At 42.5% G+C, this 20339-nt stretch overlaps 1 protein-coding gene across 2 annotated transcripts in view; it reads left to right on the top strand.

Moving 5' to 3' along the window:
- Window positions 1-20339, top strand: part of tecpr2 (tectonin beta-propeller repeat containing 2) — an 89170-nt gene that overhangs the window by 11584 nt on the left and 57247 nt on the right. For both annotated transcript variants that reach the window (XM_078234088.1, XM_078234087.1), the window contains exons 4-8: window positions 1633-1761; window positions 7405-7562; window positions 9276-9594; window positions 14293-14425; window positions 17710-18153. In XM_078234088.1, the coding sequence (XP_078090214.1) occupies window positions 1633-1761; window positions 7405-7562; window positions 9276-9594; window positions 14293-14425; window positions 17710-18153 (1183 nt within the window). The remainder of the gene's footprint in view (window positions 1-1632; window positions 1762-7404; window positions 7563-9275; window positions 9595-14292; window positions 14426-17709; window positions 18154-20339) is intronic.

Here is a 20339-nt window from a genome sequence, read left to right as displayed (position 1 = left end):
GTGTCACAGTCATGGCTAGGGTGTAGAGAAAGATCAACTTAATGCAAGAGAAGTCCATTCAAAAACCTGACAGCAGCAGGGAAGAAGCTGTTCTTGAGTCGGTTGGTATATGACCTCAGACTTTTGTATCTTTTTCCCGACGGAAGAAGGTGGAAGAGAGAATGTCCGAGGTGCGTCGGGTCCTTCATTATGCTGGCTGCTTTGCCAAGGCAGCGGGAAGTGTAGACAGAGTCAATGGATGAGAGGCTGGTTTGCGTGATGGATTGGGCTACATTCACAACCTTTTGTAGTTCTTTGCGGTCTTGGGCAGAGCAGGAGCTATACCAAGCTGTGATACAACCAGAAAGAATGCTTTCTATGGTGCATCTGTAGAAGTTGGTAAGAGTCATAGCTGACATCCCAAATTTCCTTAGTCTTCTGAGAAAGTAGAGGCATTGGTGGGTTTTCTTAACTATAGCGTTGGCATGGGGGGACCAGGACAGGTGGTTGGCAACCTGGACACCTAAAAACTTGAAGCTCTCGACCCTTTCTACTTCGGCCCTGTTGCTGTAGACAGGGGCATGTTCTCCTTTACGCTTTCTGAAGTCGATGACAATCTCCTTCGTTTTCTTGACATTGGGGGAGAGATTATTGTTGCCGCACCAGTTCACCAGATTCTCTATCTCAAAGATTAGAGCTCTGTGAAAGCAAAACAGAAGAACAAATGACAGATGGCCCTGTGAGCGAGAGGTTGTGCATTGGGACAAAATTGGGATTAAGAAAAGGGGGTCAAGATGGTGGAGAGAGTTCAGTCTGAAGTTGTTGAACTCAATGTTGAGTCCAGAAGGCTGTTAAGTGTCTAATTAGATGATGAGGTACTGTTTGTCCAGTTTGCGTTGGGGCTTCACTGAAGCATTACAGCAGGCCGAGGACGTACATATGGGCATGAGAGCAAGTTGGTGAGTGGAAATGGCTAATGCCAGGGAGGCAGGGGTCATATGTGTGGACTGAGAAAAGGTGTTCCACAAAGCAGTCACCCACTCTGCATTTAGCCTCCCCAGTGTCGAGGAGACGGCATTGGGAACAGCAAATACCATAGATCAAGTTGAGGAAGGCATAAGTGAGGGAAGCTTCGCCTGAAGGGAGTGTTTGGGGCCTTGGATGGTGAGAAGGTAAAGTGTTGCACCCTCTGTTGTGACTGCATGGGAAGGTGCCACGGGAAAGGGATGAAGAGTTAGCGATGGAGGAGTGGGCCAGGGTGTCACAGAGCAAGCGGTTCCTGTGAAATGCTGATTGGGGCTGAGTCCGATCATAATGAAAATAAATTTCACAGCAGCCTGATATTGTGGAAAACATTCACAATATTGCTACTGTACACTAATGCTGCATTTTGCGATCAGGAAATTGAGTTAAAATGGGTGGCTTTCAGTGGAATGCAGCATTTTTAAAAGTATTTTTTAAGCATGTTCCAAGAAAATAATTTTGTGTTGCAGCTTCTGAATTCATTTTCTGCAAATTTGAAAAATAAGTTTTCATGTGTTCCACAATGTAGCAGCATAGTTTTATTTGGGTATTGGCAAAATTATTACCTTTTCTATGTTGCAGATTTTGCTGTTTTTTCTTGGCTTTTATGATGTAATCCTTGTTCCATAGTTGCGTCGTTTTGATGTGGGTCTACACAAAAGTAATATTACAGCACTGGCATGGAGCACCAATGGAATGAAACTCTTCTCTGGCGATGATCAGGGCAAAGTTGTGTATGCTGTTGTCGACTTGGATCAGGTAATGAAACGTAAAATAAATCGTGAACAAATAGGCTAGCTGATAGTTGCATTTACCATATGTTTACAAATCTATAATCCTAGTTGAAAAAAACATTGTTTCGAAAATAGGCTCCCAAAAATACCTTTGCAAAATAGTGGTACTGTTGGTGTGTATAATAGACACACGTTAGATTTGTACATGATGAATACAGGTAATTGGCTACTGTTGGCAGCGACTATTGATGGACTGGCAAAGCTGTGATTGTTACGAGTATTTGAATTGTAAGATGGTGGTAAGTCAATCACTGAAATGTGTAATTACAATATTAGGAGCACTAAAGATGATCAGTCCTCATCTGACATGCGCAATTTCCAATCAGAGTAATTGTGTAATATGGTACAGGTCTTGGGGGATATGTATGATTGGGGTCTGATTAATGAATGGTGTGCCCCAAGGATCTGTGCTAGAATTTAATTTTTAACTATAATTAATGGTTTGAACAAAGGAATAAGTTACAGATTACTCTAACTTGGAAAGGCCAGTAAGTTGACTAGATCAGCTAATTGCAAGGAGCTGTGGATTAAGCAAGTGGCTAAGACTACGGCAAATGGAGTTCAGGGTGGGAGAAATGAATTCATCCGTTGGATCGGAGATAAATCAAATTTTATTCTTGATGGTAACTGGCAAAAGCTACAGTTGGACAAAGGATTTTGGTATTATTGACTTCACTAAAAGCAACTGTGCAGGTGCAAAAATAAAAAAAAATGAAGGCCAATGGAATTTTAATTAATCACTTCAGAGGATTGGAATATAAAAGTGAGGAAATGTTGTTCCACATGTACAGTACTGTAAGTCCTGTTTTAAGTTGCCCCATTTTAACGTGGTGGATATTATGGGGCATGTGTGCACACTTTCCAGCTTAGTGTCATTTTGTGTCAGAGTCGACTTAGCTTCACGTAACCCGTCCAATATATTCTGGAGCGACCTCTCCTCCCTGACACTCTTCCTCTCGCCTCTTCCTCTTCCGCTTGCCACTGACCTGACCTGATGCTCGCTACCAAATCCCCCTTACTTCCTCTTGTTTCTCTTCCCCCCCCCCCCCTTCTGAGCCCTTGCCCACAGCAAAGGCGCAAGGGATGGGCAGGCAGTGGGAGGGATGGTGAGAAGGAATGTTAGAGATAAGTAGAAACAGTAAGCAGATTTCTTTAATTTTAAATTTGTTTTAAGTTATTTCCTTTACAAATATGGGAACTTAGAAATGCACGTCATTCAACTTGCAAGGCATAATGTTTTAATGTTTTTACTGGTGAGAACAGCTTTTACATAATTGTAATGGGAGAATCTGATTTCTTAATGTTTCATTTAGAGTCACACACTTCAGGAATGCATTTCCAACATTAAGCTAGTAATTACTATAATGTGTTCAATTTTAGGCTCCTAACATTTGGAAAGATACATTGACCCTGGAGTGGGAAAGGTACATATTCACCAGAATGATAGAAAGGAGTAAAATTAAATTGAGGACAGGATGCATAAACATGGCTTGTTCAACCTTGAGTTAAGAAGATTGAGGTTTAATTGAAGTATTTAAATGATGAAATGATCCACTAGGATAGATGGAGGAAAACTATTTCCTCTGAGAGAGCATAATCTTAAAGCTAGAGTTAAGCTGCTTTGCAGTGAAGTCAGGAAGCACTTATTCTGCAGGGGTAGTGGAAATCAGGGAATTCTTACTCTGTGTCACCTCTGCCTCAACTCGTGAGTTAGTGCTCGTGACAGGTGATGTTCGATAAGGTCCCCCATGCAAGGCTTCTAGAAAAAGTGAGAGGGCATGGGATCCAAGGGGCTGCTGCCCGGTGGATCCAGAACTGGCTTGCCCAAAGGAGGCAGAGAGTGGGTATAGATGGGTCTTTTTCTAAATGGAGGTCGGTCACCAGTGGTGTGCCCCAGGGATCTGTTCTGGGACCCTTGCTGTTTGTCATTTTCATAAATGACCTGGATGAGGAAGCGGAGGGATGGGTTGGTAAGTTTGCCGACGACACGAAGGTTGGTGGGGTTGTGGATAGTCTGGAGGGATGTCAGAAGTTACAGAGGGACATAGATAGGATGCAAGACTGGGCGGACAAGTGGCAGATGGACTTCAACCCAGATAAATGCATCGTGGTCCATTTTGGTAGGTCAAATGGGATGAAGGAGTACAATATAAAGGGAAAGACTCTTAGTACTGTAGAGGATCCGAAGGACCTTGGGGTCCGGGTCCATAGGACTCTAAAATCGGCCCCGCAGGTGGAGGAGGTGGTTAAGAAGGCGTATAGTGTGCTGGCCTTTATCAATTGAGGGATTGAGTTTAGGAGTCTGGGGATAATGATGCAGCTATATAAGACCCTCGTCAGACCCCACTTGAAGTACTGTGCTCAGTTCTGGTCGCCTCACTATAGGAAGAATGTGGAAAAGATTGAAAGGGTGCAGAGGAGATTTACAAGAATGTTGCCTGGATTGAGTGGCATGCCTTATGAGGATAGGCTGAGGGAGCTTGGTCTTTTCTCCTTGGAGAGACGAAGGATGAGAGGAGACCTAATAGAGGTGTATAAGATGTTGAGAGGCATAGATCGGGTGGACTCTGAGGCTTTTTCCCAGGGTAGAAATGTCTGCTACAAGAGGACACAGGTTTAAGGTGCTGGGGGGTAGGTAGAGGGGAGATGTTAGGGGTAAGTTTTTCACGCAGAGGGTGGTGGGCGAGTGGAATTGGCTGCCGTCAGTGGTGGTGGAGGTGAACTCAATAGGGTCTTTTAAGAGACTCCTGGATGAGTACATGGAGCGTAATAGGATGGAGGGTTATAGGTAGGTCTAGAAGGTAGGGATGTGTTCGGCACAACTTGTGGGCCGAAGGGCCTGTTTGTGCTGTAGTTTTTCTATGTTTCTAACTCGACCATAGGCCTGAAGTAAAAACTGGGTCACTTGAAATTTTCACAACTGTGATAGATTTTTGTTAAGTAAGGGTGTCAAGAATATGGAGTTTGAGGCTCCTTAGGCAGCACCTTCCAAACCCACTACTGCTGCCATCTAGAAAGACAAGGGCAGCAGACAAGTGGGAACACCACCACCAGGAAGTCTTATTTTTTTAACCAAGTGGAGGTTTCCCTCCAAGTCACTCACCATCCTGATTTGGAAATGTATTGCAGTTCTTTCACTGTTGCTGGGTCAAAATCCTGGAACTCCCTCCCTGACAGCACTGAGAGTGTACCTACACCACATGGACTGCAGTGGTTCAAGAAGGTGGCCCACTACCACCTTCTCAAGGGCAATTAGGGATGGGCAATAAATGCTGGTCTAGCCAACAAAGCCCACATCCTGTAAAAAAAAAAAATACAATTATAAGAGGTACACATCAGCCATCATCTACTAGAATTATAGAGTAACATTGAGGAATGGAATAGTTAACTTGTGCTTCTATGCAAGCTTATCTGTGTACTCTTCATCCAATGAAGCTGTAATCAGTTGTTTTGTCCCCTGGCTGAGTACTGTTATTTTGGCACAGAGCTGTACAGATCATATGGAATAGATTCACCATGATCTTAATAAAATCCTTTTAAGCAAAAATGTTAAGAGACTGATTGCTAAGATCCAAAACTTCATGAGCATTTCTTTAAAAAATTGCGGTCAATGTACGATGATTATTAAGTTTGCATGTAAAATTTGAAATTATTAATGGTTGCAAGAGTAACATTATTACACCAGGTTGATTGATGCAGTGACCATGAAGAAACATATACTGAGGACAGGTTGGGGGAGCGTTTTGGAGAAGGGGCAATAAATTTCACAGCATGTTCTTGTATGTACCCGTTATTGTATTTCTGTCATAGCAGTTGATATTAAAGGAGGCCTTTTGGCATGGTATTGGTGGAAGATCTGCTATGAAATACCTGCACCTAACATCTGGTTTGTCCAGTCACCTGTACTGCAGGTGCCAATGAATCACAGAATACTACAGTGCAGAAGAGGCCCTTCGACCCATTGAGTCTGCACCGACATATGAAAGGCCCGGACCTGCCCACCTAATCCTACTTACCAGCACTTGGCCCATAGCCTTGAATGATATGGCGTGCCAAGTACTCATCCAGGTGCTACTTGAAGGATGTGAGGCATCCCACCTCCTCCATCTTGCCAGGCAGTGCATTCCAGACCATCATTATCCTCTGGGTAAAAAAGTTTTTCCTCAAATCCCCCCCCCCAAACCTCCCACCCCTCACTTTTAACTTGTGTCTCCTCATAACTGACCCTTCAACTAAGGGGAACAGCTGCTCCCTGTCCATCCTGTCCATGCCCCTCATAATCTTGAACACCTCAATCAGGTCAGCCCCTCAGTATTCTCTGCTCCAGAGAAAACAACCCAAGCCTATCTGACCTCTCTTTTTAACTTAAATGTTCCATCCCAGGCAACATCCTGGTAAATCTCCTCTGCACCCCCTCCAGTGCGTTCATATCCTTCCTATAATGTGGTGACCAAATTTGCGCACACTACTCCAGTTGTGTCCTCACCAAAGTTCAGTACAACTCCATCATGACCTCTCTGCTTTTGTAATCTATATCCCGATTGGTAAAGGCAAGTGTGCCATATGCCTTTTTCACCACCCTATTAACCTGCCTTTCCGCCTTCAGAGATCTATGGACAAACACGCCAAGGTTCCTTTGTTCTTCAGAACTTCCTGGAGTCAGACTTTTCATAGTATGCCTCCTTGTCAAATTACTCCTTCCAAAGTGTATCACCTCACACTTTTCAGGGTTAAATTCCATCTGCCACTTATCTGCCCATTTAACCATTTCGTCTATATCTTCCTGTAACCCAAGACACTCAACCTCACTGTTAACCACCCGGCCAATCTTTGTGTCATTGGCAAACTTACTGATCCTACCCCAACATAGTCATCTATGTTATTTATATAAATGACGAACAATAGGTGGCCCAGCACGGATTCTTGTGGTGCGCCACTGGTCACTGGCCTCCAGCCACTGAAGCAGCCATCAGTCACCACCCTCTGTCTCCTACCGCTAAACCATAAATCTGATTCCCCATGGGTTTATTTTATTTGATACATGGCAGTATAACTTGATAGCAAACTACCTTGCTGATGGTTCATGTTGATTTTTGACCATTAGATCTCCACCCTGTTCTCTTTTCCCCACTTTCAACTGTGCACCACTTCTGTTTGGGTTACAAATGTGTAAATACATGTGTATCGAGAAATAAAGCTGGCAATAGTTAAGCTTATTCAGAGAAATCTTACTCAGAAGAATCTTACAATTTAGTTTCCCAATTCTAAGACTCTTGGTGTTTTGGTTTCTGAAAGTAACTATGGAATCTTGTGTATTCACTTTTATTTCCTTTCCAAATAGTTTTTATTTTTGCATCGATTCTTAAATTTGTATGGTGAAATATGGCGCTTTCGCACATGGATATGAACATGTAAAGACAAAATCCATTATTTTGTAAGCACTTGCAATAGCTTTGTTTGAAGATAGGTTGATGTACCTCGCTGTATTCTTCAATTTTGAAAGCCAGACATGGATCATAAAAGTTGAAATAAGTTCATTTAACTGTTTGAATTAGCATGTAGTTTTTAACCTGTATATTTTTAACTGTGGTATGCTGTTTTATTGCAGGGTGTTTGTTGTCCCAGAGTGATATTAGAAGAGCCATCTCCGATAGTACAATTGGACTACACTCAAAAGGTTCTGCTCGTTTCAACTTGTCTGCGCTCTGTTCTTGTTTATACTGAGCAGAACATCATCAAGCAGGTTGGATCCCAACCGAGAAAAAGGTAAGCACTCTAAATTTTAAATAATTCAATCTAATACAATGCATCAAAATCATAACATTGCTCACTTAGACTTCCTAACACTTCCATGGTTTGTGATCATGTCTGGATCGCAAGTCACAGTCATTATGACATAGGCCATATGGTCCATTGAGTCTAAGCCAACTCTCTTCAAGAGCAATTGATACAGTCCCATTCAAACACTGTATCCCAGGTTTAAAATTGTTGTGACCTCCTAGCTCAGTGACTAAATTATTTTGTGCTGTACTGCAAAATCATACAATTAAGAAAAATCCTACATTCCCACTCTGTGCTGATTGCAGCTGAAACTATTGTTAGTTTTATTGACGCCAAGGTTATGGAGGTGAAAAATTCCATTCCTGATTGTCATCCCATGAGTTGCCGTGTATGGACAGGAGAAGGATCAATTGTTTTGCCTCCTGTAGTGGAATAGACTTTACACATTCAAATGCCCCTGCAGCTGTCCCTGACCCTGCAATCTTTCTCTTGGGTAAATCCCTGTCTTCTGGAGAGTTGAGGAGAGGAAGCTGTGAGAGAGGAATACAAATTTCTTTCATTTTTTGAGAAGTATAAGTGAATGAAACAAGTCATCTGCAATGTATAGGAAGCTCTGCAATCGAAACCTAACTGGCAGAGCCAGAATGTCTCCAGGCTCTTAATTGAATTTGCCACAAATGTGATCTCCAGCCTGAATTAAAACTAACCTTTGAATGAACTCCCTTTCAGCACATCTGCAACAATTTTAATGACCAAAAGGATTACTGCTCCAACTTTGCACCGTAATATTTGAAGTTGTTCACCAACATGTTGGGCAGAATTTTACAATCTCCTGTTAGCCGTGGGGCCCGTAAAATTCCCCAGGTGGCCTTCCTGCCTGTCTCTGGCCTGCTGTCCACAATTTAATGTGGAGTGAGCAAGAATCTTGGGATAACTTGAAGTCGCTGTCCTAGCCATTGCTGTCACTGGGGCTACAGAGCTGCTGGCTAATCAGGTTGGTTGGCAGCTCTCACAGATGAGTATCTCCAGTTAACCTTGAAGCATTAAATGGCTATGGGCTGCTGTGATCAGCAGGAATACGTTCCCTGCTGACTCTTCAGGTGGCAGGGTGGGACACCCCACGTTCCAAAAAACTACTGCCTATTGGAAATCTTCTGAGTAATAATTCCAGCTATTAGTTGCATAGAAATGTGAGGTCAATTTTTTCCTCGAACACCATGGCTGAGAACAATCTGTTTACTTATTGATATAGAATGCCATAGTGGTTCGCACTGTTGCCTCACATCACCGGGGACCCAGGTTCAATCCCGACCTCGGGTGACAGTCTGTTTGGAGTTTGCACATTCCCCTTGTGTCTCTGTGGGTTTGCGCTGGGGGTTCCAGTTTCCTCCCACAGTCCAAAGATGTGCGGGTTAGGTTGATTGGCCATATGCTAAATTACCCTTCGTGTCAGGAGGATTAGTGGGGTAAATACATGGGGAGTTACAGGAATAGGGCCTGGGTGGGATTGTTGTCAGTGTAGGCTTGATGGACCGAATGGCCTCCGTTTGTGCTGTACCGATTTTATGATCTATGATTTCTTCAAGTGCAAATTGAGTATCATTGAAAATCAGTTGTCTATGTTAGAAAATAACATTTTATATAAAAGATCTCGTTTTATACTCGCATGAAAACATCTTTAATTTCTCATTTCTCCAGTGCTGGCAGATTTGGAGCCTGTTTCATACCAGGCCTCTGTAAACAGACCAATGTGAATTTATATGCTTCGAGACCTGGACTTCGTCTGTGGAAATCAGATGTACAAGGGGTTGTTCAGTCAACACTCCTTTTAAAAAACGTATTTACTAACGGAGTGAAGCCATTTGAACTGTTAGCTCGAGCAAGTTCGGCAACTGCAAGCAAAGGTGTTATTAAGCCAAATGAGAGAAATCTTGGGCTCTTGGAGTGCTTCTTAAATGATGGATGGGTGCTGAGCTGGAATAAGACAAGTATTTATGTGATGGATGCAGTCAACCAGGTATGTAAAAGGGAAAGCTGGTATAATCCAAGCAGCTGTATTTATGTATGATGAGTTGCTCGCTAGCGTTGATCAACTTGAGTATTGATTCTGTAGATGTGAAAATGTGTATCCTGAGGCAACATAATTCTTGTTGGGTACCAACTAAGGAAAATAAATGTGATTCCAAGTTGAGAGACTTTATGTAGCTCTTTGTGACTGCATCATGCAATGCAAGCTTTCCTTTGGTTCCAAGTACAATTAGTAAACTGATTAACATTAATAACGCATTAAAGGAAGATACTGTGTGCAAAACATTTTTGGTATAAAGCACCGTCCTCTTTTCTCTTTACCCACTCCCCTCTCTGGTCTATGATTTCAAAAAGAAGAATTCACTTTTTTCAGTCTGTTAATTGAATTTTTTATAATAAATTGCAGTTGAGCATGTGCAATAATCAAATTTACCAGCACTAATATTCTTATGGTATAAGCTTCATTGAATAGATAGTCATACCTGCGCAAGAAAGGGGACATTGGCGGTTTGTGCAAGGTGTTTCCGCTTTGCTAATACTTTTCTAAGACCAACTTATTGGCCAGCTGCATGAGCATGTAGAAGCAAACAAACGGATTTGCTGGTGAGTAAAATTTCTGGCACAGTAGCTAGTGATTCTACTAAAGATGTGTTGATTTATTTGCTTTGGAATATTTTTCAAAAATTGGTTAGGTAAACTAATAGATCACATAAAGATTAAAATTCTCCATTACTCCATAATTTAAAGAAATGGGAGACTTGTTGTAGGGAAAATAAAATAGACGTTTCTCCACATTTTTGACTCGCAGACCTGGAACTCTGCATACTGCATTTTGGTCTTGTGGTGAAGTGATGTTTTGATTATTACATTAAAAATCATGCTGCATTGCAGGCAAAGGATATAATTTATAACTTTTTCATGATAAATTCCTATGTCCACATGAAGAATAGCTTATGTAAACTTGTCAGACTGATTACACGCTCCTGCCGATGTAGACATTGAGAGTATAATTACTGTGACAAATTTGCAGCGGTAATGCCATTATAAACGTTGACATTAATTTATAAGGCATATAAAGATAACAGAATATATGATTTTAAAATAGGGACTATATCTGCACTGTTAAATGTGATTATCGATTGCACACTCAGCGCATTTCGCCTGAAGACAGTACTTTCTTGTACAGAGCCAGGTGAAGTTGACTGTGTGGAATTTTTGCGTTCTCCTCGTGTCTGCGTGGGCTTCCTCTGGGTGCTCCGGTTTCCTCCCACTATGCAGGTTAGGTGGGTTGACCATGCTAAATTGCCCCTTAGTGTCGGGGGACTAGCTAGGGTAAATATATGAGATTACTGGGATAGGGCTTGGATGAACTTGATGGGCTGAATGGCCTCCCTCTGCACTGTAGGGATTCTATGACTGGTAGTATTTAAGATCTTGCATATGTAGCATATTTCCTGTGTTACAATTTTATGTGAATGTTCCTAGTGATACAATACTAAATAAACATTTTGTAAAGTACATCTTGCCACCAGGTGGCATCAACCTTGTTGTGGGCATCTTGCCACCAGGTGGCATCAAACATCTATAACAGCAATTGTTTGTCTTCATATGGTGCCTTTAATGTGATCAAATGCCCAAAGACATTTCCCAGCAACATTATAAAATCTGACATTGATATTTGAAGGCATTACCATTGCTGAATCGCCCATTATCAACAGCCTGCTTGTTACCATTGACCAGAAACTGAACCGGACAAGCCTATAAATACTGTGGCTACAAAGCTGGGAATTCTGTGCAGAGTAACTCGCCTTCCATCTCCCCAAATCCTGTCCACCATCTACAAAGCACACGTTGGGAGTGTGATAGAATACTCCCCAATTGCCCGGGTGTGTGCAGCTCCAACAACACTCAAGAAACCCGACAGGACAAAGCTTGATTTACACCCTATCCACATCCACTGGTCCCTTCACTGACACAATGGCAGCAGTATGTACCATCTACAAGATGTAACTGCAGCAACTTGCCAAGATTCCTTCGACAACACCACCTTCCAAACCTGCAACCTCTACCACCTAGAAGGACAAGGACAGTAGATGCTTTGGAGTAACCCCACCTGCAAGTTCCTATCCAAGCTGCACACACTTCAGCCATCCCTGTCACTGTCAAAATTCTTAACAGCACTGTGGGTGTTCCTACACATATGCAGCAGTTCAAGAAGGCAGTTCACCACCACCACCTCGAAGGCAATTAGGGATGGGTAAGAAATACTGCCCTAGTCAGTGACACCTACACCCTATGAACAAATAAAAAAACTAAGCCACATTATGGACTATTAGGGCAGATGATCAAAAGCTTGGTAAAGAGTCAACTTTTAAGAGTCTTAAAGGAGGAAAGTGAGGTAGAGATATGGATTTAGGCAAGGATTTCCAGAGCTTGGGGCTGAATGAAAGTTTAAACATTAAGAAGTCTCACAACACCAGGTTAAAGTCCAACAGGTTTATTTGGTAGCAAAAGCCACTAGCTTTTGGATTTTGCTGGCTTTTGCTACCAGATAAACCTGTTGGACTTTAACCTGGTGTTGTGAGACTTCTTACTGTGTTCACCCCAGTCCAATGCCGGCATCTCCACATCATGAAAGTTTAGAGCCAGGGGAGCTTTAGAAGCCAGAATTAGAGAAGCACAGATATGAGGGTTGTTGGGTTGGAGGAGGTTACAGAGTTAGGGAGGGATGAGATTACAAGAAGACAAGATATATAGGAATAGAAAGTCTGCTTTTCCATAATGGCTTTAAGGGCCCAAAGAAAAAATAAATTATGGAGTTCCCATTGAGACGGCAGCACAGAGCGATAATACAATTTGTCACGAGGTTGTCAATATTGCCCAGAGGAGACAGGCTATGGAAAACGAAAGTCACAATGGTGGAATCTTGGAATGTGATTCTGTTCGCCATGAACTGGACAAAACGCGAGATTCATTTCAATTAGCACTCAGAGGAGAAATGCGCGTCACTGTGCTTGTTTTTCAAATGGGTTTAAACATAAACCTTCCTGCAACCAGATAATTCTTAAATAAAAATGGTGGCCCTAATTGTGACTAGTCAGCCTTTTGGGTTCTTTCTTTGTATTGTGTGGATATTGGCTATCTTGATCTGAAAAGCTCCATGCAGAAAACTTTATGGGGTCTGGTTCAGAAATAGGTGCTGGAAATACTCGGGTCAGGCTGCATCCATCGTGGGAAGCAGAGTTAACGTTTCTGGTCAATGACCTTTAATTAGAACTGGAAAATGTTAGAAATGTAATCAGTTTGTTGGGGGCTGTTGTTGTTCAGCTCATGTTTGTTCCCTTCAAGTAGACAGAACAAAGACTTTTTGGAGTTTCAAACTGGCCTGTTTATTTATGAGCTAGCAGGGCTCTAATACGTCAGGCATTGCATAAACAGATATACTTCCAGATTCAATTCCAAGTAATTGACATATATCAATTTGAGAATGTACATTTGTGTAGGAGTTAACTGTGTTCGCTAATAACTACTATTAGGTTTACATATGGGTACAGTTGTTCAATTGCAACTTGTGCACGTCTACCTAATTATAATATCATCAAGCAATGATAGCTATATGTCTGACCAATCGTATATCAACCTCCCATTTTCCTTTGTTATTTGTTTTAATGGACACATAAGCTACAGCTGCACGTCGTTCAATTTAATTCTTGTGCACATCTATGTGACTGAAGCCTCCCTTGTAACTAGGCATCGATGCTTATCTGGCTCTGCTTTAATAAAAACCCGTGCTTTTTCTCATTTGAATCATCATATGAATCATAGAAACCCTACAGTGCAGAAAGAGGCCATTCGGCCCATCGAGTCTGCACCGACCACAATCCCACCCAGGCCCTACCCCCATATCCCTACATATTTACCCGCTAATCCCTCTAACCTACACATCCCGGGACACTAAGTGGCAATTTTTAGCATGGCCAATCAACCTAACCAGCACATCTTTGGACTGTGGGAGGAAACCGGAGTACCCGGAGGAAACCCACGCAGACACGAGGAGAATGTGCAAACTCCACACAGACAGTGACCCAAGCCGGGAATCGAACCCAGGTCCCTGGAGCTGTGAAGCAGCAGTGCTAACCACTGTGCTACCGTGCCGCCCATTTGCAGCTTATGTGATTTTTAAACTTGTGTGATTATTATCGCTTTCAGGTTTTAATCAAGCAGAGGCCCATTACCTGGTGGTAATGTCCTCCCCCACACCTAACTCTGTTGTTAGGTACCCACCAGTACTCTACCTGGACCCCGCGTCCTTCAGCAATACTCCAGTACTTGCCTCAATTTGAGGGTGGTTGGCAATTGAGGCACCCTCTACCTGCAGCTGTTGCTGCTAGCTGTGCCATTTCATGAGGACCCAACAATGCTTCGGTTGGGTCATTGTCCTTAATTGGACAGTGACCTCGAGGTCGTTCACTGAATTGGCTGCAAATTGTGGCCTAGCGTCCTCTGCTGGTAGAAGCGGGTCTTACTTCTACTTCTGGCCCTGGAAGTGGGACCTTGGCCCTCCCAGGAAGATCCAACCCTAAATGTTCATGTCTCGTTATAAATGTTCTATAATCCTCAAAAGACGAAGTCACAATTAATTAAGCAACAATATCACGTTTTGATATTTCATTCATGACATTTGCAGGCTCTGATTGGTGGACTGGAAGGGTTGAGTGGCATTGTGTGTGTTTCCTGTACAGAAGATGAAATTTTCATGTTGACTGATGACCGTAATATTGTTCGGATTTCCAACAAACCTGAAGGTTTGATGACAACAGGTAAGATAGCTTGATTTAAACAACATGATTTTAGGCTGAGGTGGGAAACCTCCATGTGCACGGCACTGAGTCATACAGATCAGAAGGAAACCAAATTGGATGCTTTGGCTTTGCTTAGTTTGCTGACTCCTGGGAATTCCAGTTAGCCTCAGTATCTGTAGGCTATCAAAGTGGGAAAAATCGATGAATCCCCTGCTTCTGGCTGCACTCATATACTTAATAAAGAATGTCTAAATAAGAGGAGGCTACTCAGCCTATCATGTCTGTGCCTGCTCTTTGGAAGAGCTACTCAGTTAGTCCACTCCACCCTGTCCACCCCCAACTTTTTACCCCATTGCCCTACAATTCTTTTTTCCTTTGGGTTTTATTTATTCAAGAAAGGTGAATCCTACTCTATTTGTCCCTTAACTTCCACAGTAAAAAATGTTCATGATGTTCACTGGACAAATGCATGGAGCGTCCCATGCGGTGAGTACCAGTGAGCCACAGATTTCTATGTACTGAGCCCCAATTCATTGTCTTTAATTCATAGAATCATACAGTGCAGAAGGAGGCCATTCGGCCCATCAAGTCTGCACCGACCACAGTCCCACCCAGGCCCTGTTCCCATAACCCTATGCATTTACCCTAGCTAATCCCCCTGACAAGGGGCAATCTAGCATGGCCAATCAACCTAACCCGCACATCTTTGAACTGTGGGAGGAAACTGGAGGAAACCCACACAGACTCGGGGAGAATGTGCAAACTCCATACAGACAGTGACCCAAGTCGGGAATCGAACCCAGGCCCCGGGAACTGAGGCAGCAGTGCTAACCACTGTGCCACCGTAACACCCCTAATCAAAAAGGATAAAATGGGATGGAATGAAAAGTGAGGCCTAATTTAATACAAATGTGATCTGCTGAAGCACGTTTTGGAAAGTTTCCAGGGAGGGGCTGGGTGAGAACAACATTGGAGATCATCCGTCGGTTGCACAATCCACTAACAGTCCCAAAAATTGCTGAAGGATTTCTGTCACCGAAGTTGAATTTTCTTCTTTGGTATAGTCCTGTACAATCCTGTTTTGCTGTATTTTCCAAGTTTGCGAAGGCTTACACGTGATAATATCTGACGTCAACAGTTTATTTAATGTGATAAAGTCAATGTTGATTTCCACTTTGTGTTTGGCATTTGAAAATTAGGCTGAACTTTTATAAGCCTCAAAATCACTAATGAGAGAAAAACATTTGAGGAAATGTTTAATGATCGCACTTTTAGTTAATCTTAGTCTTCTGACCCTTGGGCTCAATTAGAAGTTGGAGGTGAAAATATGCCCAATGTTACTCTGATTTTTAAAATGTCAAGTTGCATCCAAGTACCCTCCCAGTCTCAATTGAATCTTTCTAAATAAAATTGGTGCAATTGAGGAGTAAACCACCTCAAATAACAAGGCCCAAGCAAACACTGAACCCACACTGGTATTTCTTTTAGCCTTAAAATAGAGTAAAATTAGCCCATTTCATAGAATCATAGAAACCCTACAGTGCAGAAGGAGGCCATTCGGCCCATCGAGTCTGCACCGACCACAATCCCACCCAGGCCCTACCCCCACATATTTACCCGCTAATCCCTCCAACCTACGCATCTCAGGACTCTAAGGGGCAATTTTTAACCTGGCCAATCAACCTAACCCGCACATCTTTGGACTTTGGATGCATCTTTGGACATCATTTACAGTGATACCAAAGTTGTAGTAAAGTGAAGTGCAATTAGTGTATTATTGCAACTGTGTATACACAATAAATTACTATGCAGTGAAGTTGTTGCATTGGATAATTTCCAATTAATTTTCTTTGAAAGCTAACCTTATAACTCGTGAATATTGCTTCATAATTTATGTTGTTTCTGCCTAAAATATCTTGAAAGTTTGGAAATAGTCTATCCCTTAATAGTTTAACTTTTCTCTAATGCGTTGTTTGATGAACCATAGTTTTAACTTTAACACAAATACTATAGAATCCCTACAGTACAGAAGGGAGACCATTTGGCCCATCAAGTCTGTACCAACCACAATCCCACCCAGGCCCTATTCCCGTAACCCCACGTATTTACCTTGCTAATCCCCTGACACTAGGGGCAACTTAGCCTGGCCAATCAACCTAACCTGCACATCTTTGGACTGAGGGAGAAAACCGGAGCACCCGGAGGAAACCCACGCAGACAGGGAGAGAATGTGCAAACTCCACACAGACAGTGATCCGAGACCAAAATCGATCCCGGGTCCCTGGCGCTGTTGAGGCAGCAGTGCTAATCACCGCCAACATGCTGCCCATCTGAGACCTCTTGCTTGACTCTCTTCTTTCGTGGTGACCATCCTCGCCAATTGTAGGTTCACAATTTGATACTGAATTTAACTTGCTAACCAAGCAAATGTAAAGATCTAAAACCAGTGCACGTAATCCGCCAAACAATAATGATGCCTCTGATTTCAGGAAGGTGAGGTTGGTACTGATTCCATGGCCCAGAGCCATTTCTTGTGCTTACACTTAGCACCACAGGAGAGAGAGTAAGAGAAGAAGTGACCCATGGTGTGAACCAGCTCTCGGCCATTCATCTCATTTCTTTCTAAAGCTCTCGAGTTTCTCCAGGACTCGTCCTTTTCTTTTCTCTTTATAAACGGCACAAGCATGAGAAACCTGGTTTCTGCTGGTCGGGAAATCTAGGCCTAGGAGTATAGCCTAAAAATTGGAGCCCCCTTTCAGGACTGAAGTTAGGAAACCTATCCAAACACAAGGGTGGGAACAGTTTGGAAAGGGCACTGATGTTTGTCAGTTATAATTTTAAAGCTGCGATTTAGATTTTTGTAATCCAAAGGTATTGAGGGCAAAGGTGGGTGTCTGGATTTAGATTACAGATTAGCAGGAGAGCAGATCAAAGCTCCAGGGGCTAAATGATCTGCTGTTCTAGGGTCTTGAACCTGATTCCATGTTTTGGCAACTCCGTATATTTTTCCCAGGTTAACGTGCATATTCATTAAGTTCATTTATACAAGATTTACAAGTGCAAGATTTTATTTTTAAACTTAAACTTCAAATGGACATCGACAATGACAGACTGTTGTCTTTAGGTTTTTTTTAAAGATTAAGCTATGTCCGTTGAAGAATCAATACATTCGGGGAGAAGAGCGGTGGAACCATTATTTAAAATACTATTTGTGGAGACTACTGAATTGCGATTTTTTTTTTCCCGTTTCCAAAGCAATTTCTAAATCTGTAAATTGAATGCCGATGCAATTGCATTTTCAGGTGTACATTCACAAGTAAATTCTGCGCCGACAACCAGTTCCAGTGAACCAGTTCAAGAAACAGTAATCACAACAGACTCAAAAGAAGCGCAAGGTGAAAACAGACCTTCAGGAACTGGTAATGTTGAAGTGCACCATCCGAGGTCTTCAGATCCTGAGCAAAGTTTGAATGCAAGAAACAATGCTGAAAGATACATGTGGGATGAGACGAGAGAAAGAAGATATTCTGAAAGCGAACCAAGGAGCAGAAGCAGTTCTATGAACAGTGGTATTAGTGTTTTTAGCCATGTAACAACTCCAGAACAGCAGATCGGAGCACTTTCCTCATCCGTGGCATTAACAAAGATTCCAGATTCCTCAGAAAGGTTCAGGACAATAAATATGGAAGAATTTAACCAGCAGCTCATTGTTGTTCCTATAAAAAAGAAGAAAAAACGGAAGCAAGGTATTTTGCATGTAACCATTTGCTTTATTAGCCTTGATCTTATCAATTTCAATAATCGTTTGGTAGTGCAGTATTGGATTCTTGCTGAGTAAAAAATACATGCTTTCAAAACCTTTTTGTCTTGGACTTAATAGGAAAGATTCGCAAGAACATCAATTTAAAGGGAACAGCAATTTATTTTGCACGAGAAGGGAGTGCTGCTTGGTTGGCAAGTGGACTCTGGTAGAGGAGTTGCCATGGAGAATGCACCAGGGAAAAGTTAACTGCCAAGCTGTGCTTTAAATTCAAACCAGACATCTTGACTCTGAGGTATTGCAATGAGGAATGAAGCAAAAGCTGTCCCCCAAGCTTTTGTTTGGTTGAAAAGGTGCAGTCTGTGGACATGCTCCTTCTGTGTGAATATAAGTAACTTGCAGCACACGTACGTGAAAGACATTGCGAACCTGACTGATGACGTTAAATTGGTTTTCGGTGTAATTCTTAGCACAATCAGGATTGTTTAGCAAGTGCTGTCCAATTGGGGAATGTCATAATGTTGGACGCTATGTTTTGAATTTTGCAAGCATAGTCTGGTTGAGTACTGTCAGTAATTTGCCTGTTGCAAACAGCCGATAGAACATTCTGCTGCTATTTGATACAACCCGCCAATTTTTGGGGTGTCAGGCACATAAATCTGGCGTCACGCATTTTTATAAATGACCTGGATGAGGGCGTAGAAGGATGGGTTAGTAAATTTGCGGATGACACTACAGTCGATAGAGTTGTGGACAGTGCGGAAGGTTGTTGCAGGTTACAGAGGGACATAGATAAGCTGCAGGGCTGGGCTGAGAGGTGGCAAATGGAGTTTAATGCGGAAAAGTGTGAGGTGATTCACTTTGGAAGGAGTAACAGGATTACCAAGTACTGGACTAATGGTAAGATACTTAGTATTGTGGATGAACAGAGAGATCTCGGTGTCCATGTGCATAGATCCCTGAAAGTTGGCACCCAGATTGATAGGGTTGTTAAGAAGGTGTGCGGAGTGTTAGATTTTATTGGTAGAGGGATTGAGTTTCAGAGCCAAGAGGTCATGTTGTAGCTGTACAAAACTCTGGTGCGGCCGCACTTGGAGTATTGCGTACAGTTCTGGTCGCCGCATTATAGGAAGGATGTGGAAGCATTGGAAAGGGTGCAGAGGAGATTTACCAGGATGTTGCCTGGTATGGTGGGAAGGTCTTATGAGGAAAGGCTGAGGGACTTGAGGTTGTTTTCGTTAGAGAGAAGAAGGTTAAGAGGTGACTTGATAGAGGCATATAAGATGATCAGAGGATTAGATAGGGTGGATAGTGAGAGCCTTTTTCCTCGGATGGGGATAGCTAGCACGAGGGGACATGGCTTTAAATTGAGGGGTGTTAGATATAGGACAGATATTAGAGGTAGGTTCTTTACTCAGAGTAATAAGGGCGTGTAATGCCCTGCCTGCAACAGTAGTGGACTCGCCAACATTAAGGGCATTTAAATGGTCATTGGATAAACATATGGATGATATTGGAATAGTGAGGTTAGAGGGGCTTTAGATTGGTTTCACTGGTCGACGCAACATCGAGGGCCGAAGGGCCTGTACTGCGCTGTAATGTTCTATGTTCTATATATACTATGTTACTCATTTGTGTGATGTATTTTTGGTTTGACAGCAACATCCTGTTAATGAAGGATATCACACGTTGCTACTGCACAGTAACAGTGTGAAACAGCCAGCTTCACCAGTTGCTGAAATGTTGTGAGACACTTTGCCCTTCCAGGGTAATTTGAGGTAGATGGGGTGCTTTTCAGGACCAGTGGCATTGGGTCATTTGATGTGTGCATGATATACAGCGAGCAATGATCTCATCAGTGTAACCGTTATCCCGCAGGATGAACAAGTTTTCCACATACACGGTAAAGGATTCCTTCAACCTTGCGAAGACCATAGAGGACACTCATATCGATAGCAATGCTGCATCCATATGCTCGTTTGACATGCTAGCCTATTAACCAGTGTACCACTCAAGGAAGCCATGGATATTTGCACTAAGTCGCTATATCACAGCCATCTAAATGCGTCACCATTGTTTGAATCGATATTTATTGAACTTTTGAACTCAGCAACTCATGCAGTTGAGTTCAGTTTTAACACCAAAGATGCCTCAATTTATGGTGTTTCCACT

This window comes from Mustelus asterias, chromosome 18, assembly GCF_964213995.1.
Source record: "Mustelus asterias chromosome 18, sMusAst1.hap1.1, whole genome shotgun sequence".
Taxonomy (NCBI): domain Eukaryota; kingdom Metazoa; phylum Chordata; class Chondrichthyes; order Carcharhiniformes; family Triakidae; genus Mustelus; species Mustelus asterias.
Note: the sequence above shows the minus strand (reverse complement) of the source record. Positions and strands in the feature narration are given on the sequence as shown.